The 14804-nt window shown below is 33.4% G+C and overlaps 2 protein-coding genes across 2 annotated transcripts in view; one reads left to right on the forward strand and one right to left on the reverse strand.

Annotated features, from left to right (window-relative positions):
* The window catches only part of FAM159B (family with sequence similarity 159 member B), a 76318-nt gene extending 75367 nt beyond the window's left edge, over nt 1-951 (forward strand). Inside the window, exon 4 of the mRNA XM_021712972.1 lies at nt 748-951. Coding sequence (XP_021568647.1) covers nt 748-881 — 134 coding nt within the window. The 3' untranslated portion in view covers nt 882-951. The remainder of the gene's footprint in view (nt 1-747) is intronic.
* Nucleotides 952-5835: 4884 nt separating this feature from the next.
* The window catches only part of SREK1IP1 (SREK1 interacting protein 1), a 73543-nt gene continuing 64574 nt past the window's right edge, over nt 5836-14804 (reverse strand). Inside the window, exons 4-5 of the mRNA XM_008059225.2 lie at nt 10533-10605; nt 5836-7101 (exon numbers count right to left, since the gene is read on the reverse strand). Of these exons, the coding sequence (XP_008057416.2) occupies nt 6912-7101; nt 10533-10605 (263 nt within the window). The 3' untranslated portion in view covers nt 5836-6911. The remainder of the gene's footprint in view (nt 7102-10532; nt 10606-14804) is intronic.

A 14804-nucleotide genomic window follows, 5' to 3' on the forward strand; every position in this document is an offset into this window, starting at 1 on the left:
GAGAAAGGAAATAGGATAAACAGGACTGTGGATTTAGCAACACGGAGAGCATTAGTGATTTCTTCCACTGCTCTGTACATATGTATATGTTATTTTATTTCAACTTTTACTCACTGGTGAGATATGAGACATTATTTCTATTACTCAATTTTCCTAACACTGTTCATTACATAATAATCCGTTTCTTGGGCATAAGTTTGTTAGCCTGTGATGAGGAAAGATCCATATTCCTCCACCACTGCTCATTTTGGACTTATATTTATATGCAGTGAATGAATGGAATTGTGGCACAAATGTGTTCTTTTAAACAATCACATCTAAATTGATTACAATGGCAAAGCTGTAAGATTGTTACAAATTATTAAGATTGACTTTAATGTAGTTTATTCATTTTATGCATAGTATAGAGACAGTCATACTTTTAAGTGATCCAGGAATTATTCCCTTCTTATCAAATGTGTGGTTATTTTCCTCACGGAAGCATGAAGAAATAAAGGAAGGCATGGAAATGAATTTCTTTACATCTGTTAAATGAATTATTTCCCTTACTTGACTTTCAGGAAGACATACTTAAAAACAACTTTGAAATGACTCAGTTCTTACTCATCCACATAACATTTTCTGGACATTATATTTTCAATATTCCTACAAAAATTATTAAGCACAATTTTAATTAATTTATTTTATTAACAAATTTGATGTCATAATTTCAAATAATTATTTCATTTTGTTTTGTTTTATTTGCAGGCAAGTCAAATAGAAAAACCAAAGCCTTCAATTCAAATGCAGCATCAAATTCAACAAATGAAACATCCTATGAAGCTGATGATATAATTCAAGGAAAAACAATGGATTCAACACAAATCCATATTGCTTATTAGCTGAAAATTGTGTTTTAAATGCTCACTGGAGAGATGGAGCAATAAAAATAAAGAATGAATTTGAAACAGATCAAACAGTAATACTGGTTTTCAAAAAGTCACCACTCACAAAGCAAGATACAGCTACATTTGATCAGCCAAATAATTTATTAAACACACCAAGGTTTTTAATAGGTTTTCAAGTGCATAAATTTACTTTTATTTGCTAATCAAGATGTTTCTGCACTACATGAAATTATGCTAACTGTTCAGGAGAAATTAAATAATTTATCAATAACAACATAAGCAAACTGATCGTAGTAAAGAACAATGAGAAACTTATGCTGTATAAACAGCATTTCAAAACCTTCTGATTCTTACAGGCAATTATTTTTATATGAGATGGTAATGGATAGGTAAATCTCAGGGTAACTGCTTATAAACTAGAGGTGACATGTTCTTAAGTCTCTTAGAAATCAACCCAGGATTTTCTGGGCACACAAAAACATTGCCTTTTTAAATGCTAATAACAAAAAAACCCCACAATGTATAATCTACAATAAATATTTTCGGTTTCAAGGGATAGCCATAATAAAAAACACTCTTTTGCTGATATATTTCTTAAAATAATTTCTGTAATTAAAGTGATAAAACAAACGAGTTCTCTGGTCCAACCTGAGGCTATCACATTAATACCACCTAGAAATCTAGAAGTAAAACTTATTTCTGCAAACCCTATTTTTTAAAATAATTTTACTCATAAGTGTGGTTGCTATTATAAGAACATAAACCTGGTTTTATAATTCAGTAAGAGAAAAAGGAATAATTTTAAGTCATCTCTGCTGAACATATCTACTATGCTGTGTAAAGTTTTTGTAGTTGGATGATAAGCATTTCAAAATGTGCCAAATACAGCTTCTCTAGTCTGATATATATATGCCTTATTGTTCTTGGGGCTGCAAAGCTCAGGGTTGAAAACTTCATAATTAGGCTGTCAAAATTTCTACCAAGCACTGTGGTTATCCTCTAGACCAGCACTGTTTGAGAGAAGTGTCTGTAATGATGGAAATTTTCTTTCTGTATCTGTACTCTCTGAGACAGTAGTCACCAGCTGTAGGTAGCAACTGGGCACTTAAAATGTGGCTAATACAAATGAAATAATTTTTTTTCACTGATTTAATTAATTTAAATAACTACATGTAGCTATATTGACAGCATAGTTCCAGATCATTATTGCAACATTCTACTGACTGAGTTGAACTTCACATTCAAAAAGAACACAAATTTGCCAAGGTTTAAACATTAAAATTCCTCAAGGTATGCGTGAAGTTGGAAAATTAAGACATTCCTGTTATAAAAATGATGTTTTACATGATCATAAAAGCAGACACTTTTCACCTATTTTTGTAAAAGTTCATAAAGCTTTTGTGGGTACCTCTTGATTTTTCCAATTTTTAAAAACCCCAGAAAATGTGGTCTTGATACACAGGAATTTAATAATTATATTACTGTGTTGATCAGGTAAAAAAATCTAGGTTGAGCAAGTTTAGTTAAGGCACTGATACAGTTCTACTTTGTTGCTCAAGGGAGAGGGCCATAAATAGCACAAGGAGCAGGAAACTTAGCCAGAGCTAGCAAAAGGCTTACTGCCCCCCAGACTCCTCCCACCCTGTGGGAGAGGCACACCGGGCCAGGCATGGCCGGATGCATCATGGATTGTGCTCTAGGAGAGACACCCCAATTCTCTGCCACTCTGCATATTTCTAGAGTTGGGAGGAGACAATCAAGGTCAGAAAATCCTGGCCTTTGCAACTGGGGTGACTGTAACACTGGCATAAGAAACCTACTATTCTTGGATGCCAACTGCCCAAGAAGTTTGAATTGCTGCATTAGGATCAGCCAGAGTTCTTGAAACGTTCCTCACTGAGCTATCTTATCACCAGTTGTCTGAGGAAGAGTTATGGGGCTCATCTAGTGGACTAATAGTTGTGATTCATAGATTAAGATAAAATATTAAAAGCTGGAAGCCTTATCAAATTATAGCACAGTCTACACATTGAAAAATATTTTTAAATGATTTAGCTGGATCTAACAAATACTAAAATCATTATAGAATTTAAGGCAGTCAAAAATAACCTAACATAAAATATAAAACAAAACACATTTCAATGTATGAACATATGCATATAATTCTGGGGAGGGCCTGGTAAAGAATACAGTAGCTTATGTGTTTTTAGACAATTTAGGACAGTGTGTAATTTTTGGTAATAATAATTAAATCTTAGAAAGAAAGGTGAGTTTAGGAGTACAAATAACAGCATAAAAAATCAAATTATTTTCTAGATGATCTTCTAATTAAAGCAATTTCATCTTTTAAAAAATATAGGATTAATTGGGTTATGAAATGAATGAAACCGAATCCCAACAGAAGTCATTTCCTTCCTTAAAACTCTAATGGTGTCTCATTGCTCCCATAGTAAAGTCCAAGCTCCCAAACACGGAACATAAGACTTCCTTTTCTTGTTCTGGAGTAGCTAAAATGTTATTCTCAGTTCTTACCACTTCCTGCCTCACCTATGACACACCAGCAACCCCAGATTGCTTATAATTCTTAACACATATACAACACTACTTTTTTCTATATGTGATCTTTGTTTACAGTACCCACTCTGTCAGGAACTATTTTTAGAGGAGTTGGGAGGAGATAGTTGAGGTCAGAAACTATAACCCTCATGCTTATCTTCAATCAAAATCCAATCCAGGCATTACTTCGTCTGAATCAAAATCCAATCCAGGCATTACTTTGTCTGGGTAGCATCTTCAAATTTCTCCAGACTAGGTTAGGTGTCCCTCTGTGTTTCTATAAAGCCATGTTCAGGACAATTACTGCCCTCAACAGTGTGCTCTAGTATTTTTTTCCGACCAACTAAACCATAAGCTCCTTCAGGGAAGCAAATGTGTCTAGGTATTCAATAAATGTTCGTTGAAGAAAGTACTCAATGGCATTTTTATCAACAATTCTTCAATCCAGTTTACCATGGAATGTGATCCAGGGTTGTATAAATCTAGACAAAGTGAGTAGTAAATACAGATATATATAATATAATTATTTTACTTCTCATTTATTGATGTTTTGGCCTCTGAGAATAAAAGATGTAAATGAAGATGAGAACCAAAGATGTAAATGTATTAAGCATGAAGAATTAGGGATACCTCAGAGAGATATTAGCCAGATAACAGAGGATATGGAGAAAATGGGCAAACCATGTGGGGGTAGGTTCATCAACCCAAAAACAACAGCCTCAAAGTGTTCAGATAATCTGCTTACAGATGCAAATCTGATTACAGATTCTGTCTGCATCTTGTGAAAATGACTTCTGTTTAAAGAAGCTGAATGTGTTTAACAGCTGTATCAATAAATTCAACCTTTGCTATTATTGAATGCTAGCTGCTTATCTATCACAATTTATAAAATGAATAATATAACTTACAATTTACTAGACTATGGATAATCATATATATTAAAGACTAGATGTTATCTCAGAGATAATCTAGTATAATATTTTATTAATAAAAATGCCAAGGCCCAGAGAGGCTAAATGACTTTGTTGAAGGTCCAGGACTTCAACAAAGAGTGACTAGGACTTTGGGATATTTACTATTAAATTCAGTTTTCCTTTTGTTACATACTGCCCAGGATGGAATGTCAATAATTTTCTCCTAAAATGTATTATTAAGATTTGCATGCAATCTCAATAATAATAATATCATTTTAGAAGAAAACTAGTAAAAATAATTTTTATTCAGATGAGATATTTCATAAACTCTGCTGAAGTTATGGTAAATTTACTTAAGGATAATTCTAAGATTATTTCTGGGAAAAAATTACTGAGCATTAAAGTGTTTTAATTTGCATACTATATTAGTTAATGAGGGCTGACTTTTACTCTCCGAATCATTATTAATTGAACATTATTCAGAAAACAAATCTAATGAGCCAATTTACAATCCCTACAATCAACAGTAATAAAACTTACAAATAACGCAATTCATTGTTTCACTACAATTACTTTCATTTTTATCCCAGTGGGATGAGGCCATCCCTCTGTGTGTAGTATTGTCTAATCATTTTTAAAATTTTTATGTACGTTATTTAAAGCTATAGTAAAGTGAAGCAGTCGGAGTGGAGAAGCACTACTGCATGTGGACCAGCCTCATTTTTAAAAAAGCTTTTTCTAAAATTTATTGTAAAAAATTTATCATAACTGTCTTTTCATAAAATAAGTAATGAAGGGAAAACAAATCCTTAAAATCCTAATGGCTCTGTGTTTCTCTCCAAACTGACTGAATTATTTAAAAGAATTTCTTGTTGAGAGGGCCAAATGACTAAATTAGGTTACAGAAAAGCTGAAGGTGCAAGAGCTTCCATGGCTACAATGCTAGAATAGTGGTGTGGGTACAGCTTCTCTGGAACCTAAGCACGGGTAAGCAGGTGTTAAGAGGAGTTATGAGGCTCCCTGAGTCTTACTGCAGGTATTCTGGGTAGAGTGCCAGGTGAAAGAAGACTCAGCAAACCTTTCTAGCCTGTGAGCTAGAAATGTAATGTACTTACCTGATTTCACCGTTATGAGTTCATCTGCAGTCATGTCTGCAGGTTTCCAATTAGAACATTTTAAGTGCACCATAATGAGGTATTTGCAATCTTTGGTGCTGTGCCATGATAACTGGTTGACTTCTGATGCTTCTACAACATGATAAGTATTTACCATATTGGGCATAAGGAATACTTAAGTATTAAGCAAAGTAAGTAACACTGATCAATGTGAAAATAAAAATTTAAGAAACAATTATATCTACTAATTCATGTTTGAAAATGCTTACCCATATAATATTTCCATTATTTCATGATACAACTGCCTGGCTCTTAAGTTTTGAAAAGTACAGAATAAAACTCTTAATTCTAAATTTTTGTCACTACTCCTGAGGTTTGTGACTAAAGTAAAATACAGAAACATTCCAAACTGGTCATTTACAAAACCATAAGTTCAGTGTAAAATTTGCTTTAAAACTACAAATTATTTCAGACAAAGCTAATATATATGCCCACATTTATAAAAATTTCCAAATTACTCATAGAAACAAGCATCATAAAGTTTACATATAGAATACGATAAAAATCAGTTCTAATGAAGATTTAGCTGTCTTCCTAAATAAAAATTTCTGAGTCTGAGGTATCACTTAATACATGCCAATATGGCACATTTGTAAAACAACCCAGGAGTCTATCCTAAAAATCCTGACCAACACGGCATCATCTTTGCGAGACTTACTAACAGGCTGAACTAAACCTGTCTCTTTAAACAAGGAAGAAGTACTTAGTTGTTACAAAAACAAGGAGGCAGGTACTAGAAACTCTGTACGTCATAAAACAGTGAAGTTTTGTTATAAATATTTTAATCATCATCATTCTGCAGATACCATTCATTAAAAAAGTCCTAGTTGAGACCATTAAGCAGCTTCATCTTCTGTGATATATTTTTTAAAAGTCTAAGATTTAAGAACAGTGAAGAATTTCACTATCTTTATACATTACATCTTAGTATATAAAGCTATTAAATTTTCAGTGTCAAGAGCAAAACATTACCCCCTACTAGCTTCATCACTGGAAGGTGGTCACCTGATTCAGCAATAGTCATTAACTATGCTAGGTAGATTACCCAGATTACCTGTGTTGACTGTAGTGAAGTCATTTTACAATCAACTTATGAAGTAACAACAGTAGCCAAACATACAAAGACACACATGTGTTTAGTATGTACAAATAGCTATACTTGGGGTATGGCTATCAAGTAACAAGACTGATTTAATACTAGATAGTCATAGCACATTAAAAATATACTGCCAGAGGGATAATGGTCCCACATCTAAAAAATGTCTTTATGGAAAAGGCTATGATTTATTGCAAAGCATAATATATAGCAAATTCCAAGGAAGGGAAAACAATTTTTAAAAATGAATTTTTAAATGTAATGGCTTAAGCCAAAGTCTCAGTTACTTTTTGGAGAATTCAGAACTACTAGAGATGGAAGAATGCTTTTCCTTTTTTCTCTTCTTTTTTTCCTTTTTGTGATGCTTCCCTTTTTTTGATTTACTCTTTTTTTCTTTTTTCTTTTCTTTCTTCTGACATTTTTGTTTCTTCTGTTTTGAAGCATCCTCTTCAGTGGAACCAGATGAATAAGACCTATGGGCAAGAGTACACACTGACTGATAATTGCACTTATGACCGATAAGTAAAACTAAACAGAACTTGGGCTGCCTTAAGTTCTTCTTGTAGTAAGGTGGGGGTATAAACATAAAGAAACTCAAAATGTGCTTCATATATTTATGTTCTTTCAAAATGCTGAATTCAGAATTTTTGTGATTTGGTCACAGAAACTTACAAAACTAATATCTCTGTTCTGCTCAACCCTAGTAATGAGTTTTAATTTATTTTAAAATTATTTTCCTGTGGTTTTTCAGTTTTTCTTGGGGTCATACCCTTCAAAATCTTTAAGGCAAACCAAGTGGCATTTACCAAGCTAATGCACACAAATAAGCTGTATATATAGTAACTCGATAGTGTATTCTCTCAAAAGAGCCTCAAGAGGATGCAATTATATATTTATAAGAGGGCTAAAATTGTATTCTGGTATAAATGAATAAAAGCTGACAGTTAGCAAAATAAAAGCACTTTTGTTAATTGGTTTGATTTTTCAGGTTAAAGTACTTGATCCCTTTAGATGCAGAGTAATACAAATGAGTATTTGTATTTCAAAATAATTTTCATTAGTTACAAAAAGAATGCTTTTAAATAAATACTCTCTATAAATGGAAAAGGATAATTTATCACTGTGCTGTAAAAACAATAGTACTCTGCACTAAATTGGAAAAAAAACTGTAGAATTCCTTCTAATAAAAAAAAAAAAAAGGAAAAGTAATCTTTTTTTTTTGAGTTGGAGTCTCACTCTGTCACCCAGACTGGAGTGCAACTGCAGCCTCGACCTGCTGGGCTCCAGCGATCCTTCCGCCTCAGCCTTCCGAGTAGCCAGAATTACAGGCATGCGCTACCACGCCCAGCTGATTTTTTGATTTATTGTAGAGATGAGGTCTCGCTGCCCAGGCGAGTCTCGGGCTCAGGCAATCCGCTCACCTCAGTCTCCCAAAGGCGCGGGATTACAGGCTGAGCCACCGAGCCTGGCTGGAAAAGTAATCTTTTAAGATCTTATACAAAGAGGTATGCAATACTCTACCTGTACTGAGACTCAAAATATGTGTGACAAGACAGAAACGGAGTTAATTTAAGCTTTAAAAAAGGCATTTCAAGGGTTATTTAGTTCAGTGATCTAAATAATAGGAATTTAGGCTCAAACTAAGGAAGCCCAAGACAGACATAAAGGAGGTGCCAGAGTAAATGCATGAGACCACAGGGCTTCAAGGCCTTGTGTCTCTATAGTGACTTGCATAAATATTCCTTGACTGCCTTCGTCATTTAGTGACTCCAAGTTTTCCCTCATTCGTGTAATGTTGTATTCCTTTCTCCTCCTTGTCTGTCTATTTAGACTTCTGTCCATGTAAGCTTGCTTTCTCATGTATTTTTTGCTCCCCTCCCTCTTCAGCTGCTATTTGTTCTCAAACCTTGTCTGTTTTCTTGTTCTAAAGACCCTGCTTCACTTGACCTGACTAGAGCTTCTTCTCTGCCTGTATTTTTTTCTTTGGCTTTTGGTCCTGGATTCTCATTTTTAAGGGAAAATTTTAGGCTCTGACATAGCAACACTATTAGCTAGCATTGTCTCTGCTAAGTGTGGGGAACGTTCATTTATTTTCAGGTCTTTGAGGCTCAAGGCCTCAAAAGTATACAATGCTCCTTGATTTACAATGGGGTTACACCTTGATAAATTAATCTTAAGTTGAAAATATCTTAAGTTGAAAACACATTTAAATACACCTAATTTACTGAACATTATATTAATAGCTTACCCTTACCCACCTTAAATACACTCAGAACATTTATATTGGACTACAGCTGGGCAAAATCATCATCTAACACAAAGCCTATTTTATAACAAAGTATTGAATATCTCATGCAATACTAAATACTGTACTGAAAGAAAAAGCAGAATGGTTGTATGGGTACTCAGAGTAAAGTTCCTACCCAAAGTGTACGACGTTTGCACCATTGTAAAGTTGAGAAATCATAAGTCGAAGCACCATAACTTGGGGACTGTCTGTATTAGAATTTTTACTGGCACAAATCAGAAATTCTGAATCCTACTTTAATTAGTTTTTATATTAAAGATAATTATTTATCTCCCAACACTTGAAAGTGAGCTAACTTTTTCAATTTATAAGATACCACAGGTGTTAAAATATATATATTAAATACTGCACACAAACTACAAAGTGACAATACCTGTTTAATAGAACCTATTCAGTGAGAAAACTTAGTCCACACTAGCTATGACTATGGTCAAGTGACTTAAAGAATGTTTATATGTGTATATTTATGCTAGTATGAATGAAATTACATTCAATAACTAGAGAAGAAATTGCTACTTACTAGTTTTGATTAATTTCTTTAACCAGTTAGTTGCAGCCTTGACCTGCCGGGCTCCGGCGATCCTTCTGCCTCAGCCTTCTGAGTAGCCAGAATTACAGGCGCGTGCTACCATGCCTGGCTGATTTTTTGATTTATTGTAGAGATGAGGTCTCGCTGCCCAGGCGGGTCTCGAACCCACAGGCTCAGGCAATCCAGTCACCTCAGCCTCCCAAGGCGCGGGATTAAAGGCTGAGCCACCGAGCCCCCTCAGTTAGTTGTTATAGGAGTTAATAGTATAAGACAAAAGGAGGCTGATGAGGGCTGTGAAAGGCCTGAAGAAATTTTTAGCATCACAAGTTCTGTCAAATTCTATTAATTAAATTTCTTAGCCACGCTAATGCTATTACAAGAATACAAATATTTCTGTCAACTTCATATATATGCGGACAAAATATATGTGAAGAGTTTAGACTTATGTCCAATTAAAAGCCTAGGTGTTGTTCTACAGCTTAAAAAGCCAGAAAACAAACAGAATATGTAAAGGGAGGGAAATATTATTTATTTATACCTTGATTTGTTTCAAAAAGAAAATTTAAGGTGGATAAAGATTGACTTTTTTATTTTTGTTTTTGTTTTTTGGAGTCAGTCTCCTTCTGTTGCCCAGGCTGGAGTGTGGTGGCAAGATCATGACCACTGTAGTCTTGACCTGCTGGGCTCAGGAGGTCCTTCTGCCTCAGCCTTCCAAGTAGTTGGAACTACAGGTATGTGCCACCATGCCTGGCTAATTTTTTTTAAATTGCAGAGACAAGGTCTCACCAAGTTGCCCAGGCTAGACTCGAACTTCTGGGTTCAAACAATACTCTCTCCTTGGCCTCTCAAAGTGCTGGGATCACAGGTTGAGCCACCACAACTAGCCTTGAGTTTAGTTTTGATTCCTAACATGAAGGACTTTGTTATTTTACTAAAACAACTGAACATCTAACTCTCATTAAGAAAAAAATTAACATTAAATTAACTAGATTATATGTGAAAAACAAAATAACCCATTCTAAACTAATAGTCCTGCTTTATTTTTTTTTAATGCTATTAAAAAATACCTTTTCCTTTTTTTTTTCAATTTGATTTTCTCTTTGCTTTTTTCTTTTTTCTTCTCCTCTTCTTCATTTATTCCTGTGGGGGAGAGGTGAGAGGAAAAAAATCATGAGCTATATAATAAAGGATCATGCATTACATAGTATTCTCTAGCCTGTTTTTTAGAATTTGGTATGTATTCTTCTAGGCTTTCTCTATATAAAACCAAATATACGTACACTTTCTTATATATATGTGGTTGTATATAAGTTTCAAGTTTTTTCATCTTTGAAAAATGTATTGTGACATATGTAATATTTTACAATATATTGTTTCATTTAATACATTGTTTCATTGTTTCATTTCATATATTGTTTCATTTAATATATTGTTTCATTTAATATATTTTACAATATATTGTTTCATTCATTTATATTGTTTTCATTTAATATATTGTTTCATTTAATATTGTTTCATTTCATTTAATAATTTTACAATATATTGTTTCATTTATTGTTTCCCCTTGTCACTACACATATATTAATATCAGTATTAAACACAGAATAGCGAGCTATAATGTATCCATTTCTACTCTCATTCTTAGAAACAGTAAGCAATGGAAATCCTTACACATGCATACCTCTGCACATATGAGAAGTATTTCTGGGTGACAGAACTTATTTACATATATTTAAAGAAAAAGCATACTTAATTTTACTTGAATTTAATAGAATAAAATAAAATAAAAATAAAATTAAAGAAACAGATTTTCCATAAGAAAGATAATTTCTTGAAAGAACTCTCTAAAATTAAGAAAAAAGATTACAAAAGCTAAGAAGTTGAAGCTCTTTTTTAACATCATGCTTCAAATTTAGATAGCATCAACTGACTTCTGCTTTACATAGCTTTTGTAATTTTCTTAACACTAAACCTCCCAATTTTTAGGTTTATTTTTACATTGTCAAGGTTCTAAATATTTACATATCTGTCTGTGTGAGTGCAAGTATGTATTTATAAATATACACACCTGAGCTGTATATTTTTTAACTACAAAGCCAATATACATTCAATATAGATACTTTGTAAGTTTCAGAAAAAAGCATAAATAAGAGAATTACAGTTTTGTTATCAAGACTTCTTAGTAGCTGGAAGCCTTGATGTCACTTAGCAAAGCAGAGAATAAAGAGACAAGTTTGTTTCACACAATCTTAGAAGATTGTATTCACCATATTTTTATTCATTTAACAAATATTTACTAAATGCTTATGTACCAGGTACTGTGCTAGATACTGAGTCTTTGCTGTGCATGGTTCTTGCCCTCATGGAGCTTATAGCTAAGTGGTGAGAAAGAAACAGGCAAGCAAAGATAGCATTTGAAGCGAAGAGTAAGGACAGTGTGTGTCAGGAAGATGAAACAAATATCAAGAACCCAAGGCAAAAGAGTCCAGTGTGTTCTAGGAACTAAGAAGAGGCTGTTGTGGATAGGAGGGGATCAATATCATTAAACAACCATACTTCCCAAAGCAATCTACAGATTCAACACAATCCCTATCAAAATACCAACATCATTTTTCACAAAATTAGAAAAAGCAATCCTAACATTTATATGGAACCAAAAAAAGAACCCAAATAGCTAAAGCAATCCTAAGTAAAAAGAACAATCTTAAGTAAAAAGTCACCACATTGCCTGACTTTAAATTATACCACAAGGCTATAGTAACTGAAACATGACACTGGTAAAAAAATAAAAAATAAATCAATGGAACAGAATAAAGAACCCAGAAATAAAGCCACAAACCTACAAATAACTGATCAACAAAACTGCCAAAAATAAACAACGTGGAAAGGACACCCCTATTCAATAAATGGTGCTGGGAAAACTGGCTAGTCACATGTAGAAGAATGAAACTGGATCCCATACCTCTCACCATATACAAAAACTAACTGAAGATGGATTAAGACATAAATGTAAGACCTCACACCATAAAAATCCTAAAAGAAAACTTATAAAACATTCTGGACATAGGCCTAAGCAAAGAATTTATGATGAAGATCCCAAAAACAAATGCAACAAAAATAGACAAATGGAACTTAAACTAAAAAGTCTCTTTACAGTCAAAAAAGAGAGAGAGAGAGAAAACCACAAAAAAGTGAGCAGAAAACCCATGGAATGGAAGAAAATATTTGCAAAATATGCCCTAGACAAAGGATTGATATTTAGAATCTGCAAGGAACTTAAACAACTTACATAAGAAAAACTAACAACCCTATCAAAAAGTGGGCAAAGACATGAACAGACACTTCTCAAAAGAAGACATGCAAGGTGCCAACAAACAAATGAAAAAGTGTTCAACATTACTAATGATCAGAGAAAGACAAATTAAAACCACAATGAGACACCATCTTACATCAGTCAGAATACAAACCAGCTAGGGATGTTGAAATCCAGGGAATGATGGAATAGTTAAGTTCCCTTCGTCTTTTTGCCTCATCTCAAATCTGCAGGTGAAGAAGACAACAACCTGGAAATGCCAACAGTTACAGACAAAAATGCCCTGACAAAAACACATTATCTCCAGACAAAGGACCAAGAAAGGGGTAGCATAGCAAAATAAAAACTTTTTAGAAAATAACTGCCCTACTTCAGACAAACCCTACAGAAAAAAGTGTAGCACTGCTCCCACTCATGCCAAAAAGAACTGGAAGAGGAGCCTAGACTGCCACCCTTCTGAAGCTGTGACAAGGCCCCCAATACCCTTGCTTACATGTATCACAGAAATCCAAATATAGAGCCAAAACCTTCATCCCGGTCAATAGCAAGGTCTCCACTAATTGTGTCAGTGAAATGAAATAAAGGATTATTACTACAGACCTCACAGACATCCATAGGACAAGTGAACACTAGGAACAACTCTACAAACATAAATTTGACATATTTGACAATATGGATCAGTTTCTTAAAAATATAAATTATCACAACTCACCTAATACAAAGTAGGTCATAGGAATCCAATAACTACTAAAAAAATTTTAATTTAAATTTAAAACTCCCCCCAAAAAAACAATCTCCAGGCCTAGATAGTTCACTGGAAAATTTTATCAAACATTTATAGAACATCAATCATACAAAATATCATCCAAAAAACAGAAGAGGAGTAAACCCTTCCCAAAATCTTTTGAAGCTAATATAACCAAGTTATAACTCTCTCCTGAGAAAGAGAGACCAACAACTCTTATGAATATAAATACAAAACCCTTCAAAAAATATTAGCAAATAGAATTCAGCAATATATTTTAAAAATTATAAACCATGACCAAGTGTGATTTATTCAGGGACACAGGCTGGTTCATATTTTAAAAAGTAATATAATCAACCACAATAACAGCTAAAGAAGAAACATCACAATCATCATATCAAACAACGCATAAGTACATTTGGCAAAATTTGACACCCTTTCATGATAAAAACTCTCAAAAAAAAAGTAATGGGGGAAATATCTTCAACTTGACAAGGAGCATCTACAAAAAATTTAGAGCTAATTTTACACCTAAGGGTGAAAGTCTAAGTGTTTTTTCTGTAGGATTGAGATCAAGGCAAAGATGTCTGTAACCACCCTCTTTCAACATAGTGCTATTAAGTCCTAGTGCAATAAAACAAGAAAGGGATATAATAAAAGCATAGAAATTTGCAAGTGACATGAGTTTTACATTAAAATTCTCAAAGAATCTACAAAAATCTAGAATTAACTAATGAACTCAGTGAGAAGACAAGAAAAACATACAAATATAAGCTTTTCAGCAATGAACATGCAGAAACACAAAGATACAATATCATTTATAATTTTCCCAAAAAAGTGTTAATATAATAATAATAATATATATAGGACTTGTATGCCGAAAACCACACAGCACTGTGGAAAGAAATAATAAAAGATCTAAATAAACAGAAATACCATGTTCAGGGATTGGAAGATTCAACAAAGATGTCAATTTTCCCTAAATTGATATGTTGAATGCAAACCCTATCAAAATCCCAGCAAGATTTTTTGTAAATATAGACATTAGTCTAAAATTTATATAAAAACAAAAAGTAACTAGAATAGCTAAATATAATTCTGATGAAGAATAAAGTGGGAAGAATCAGTATCCCCAACTTAAGACTTATTATACACCTACATTAATAAAGACAGTGTGGTATTACTGGAGTGAAAGGCACATAAATCAATGAAACTGAACAGAGAATCCAGAAACACACACACACACACACACACACACACACACACACACACACACACACA

This window comes from Carlito syrichta, unplaced genomic scaffold, assembly GCF_000164805.1.
Source record: "Carlito syrichta isolate Samal-C Ts95f unplaced genomic scaffold, Tarsius_syrichta-2.0.1 Scaffold303959, whole genome shotgun sequence".
Taxonomy (NCBI): Eukaryota; Metazoa; Chordata; class Mammalia; order Primates; family Tarsiidae; genus Carlito; species Carlito syrichta.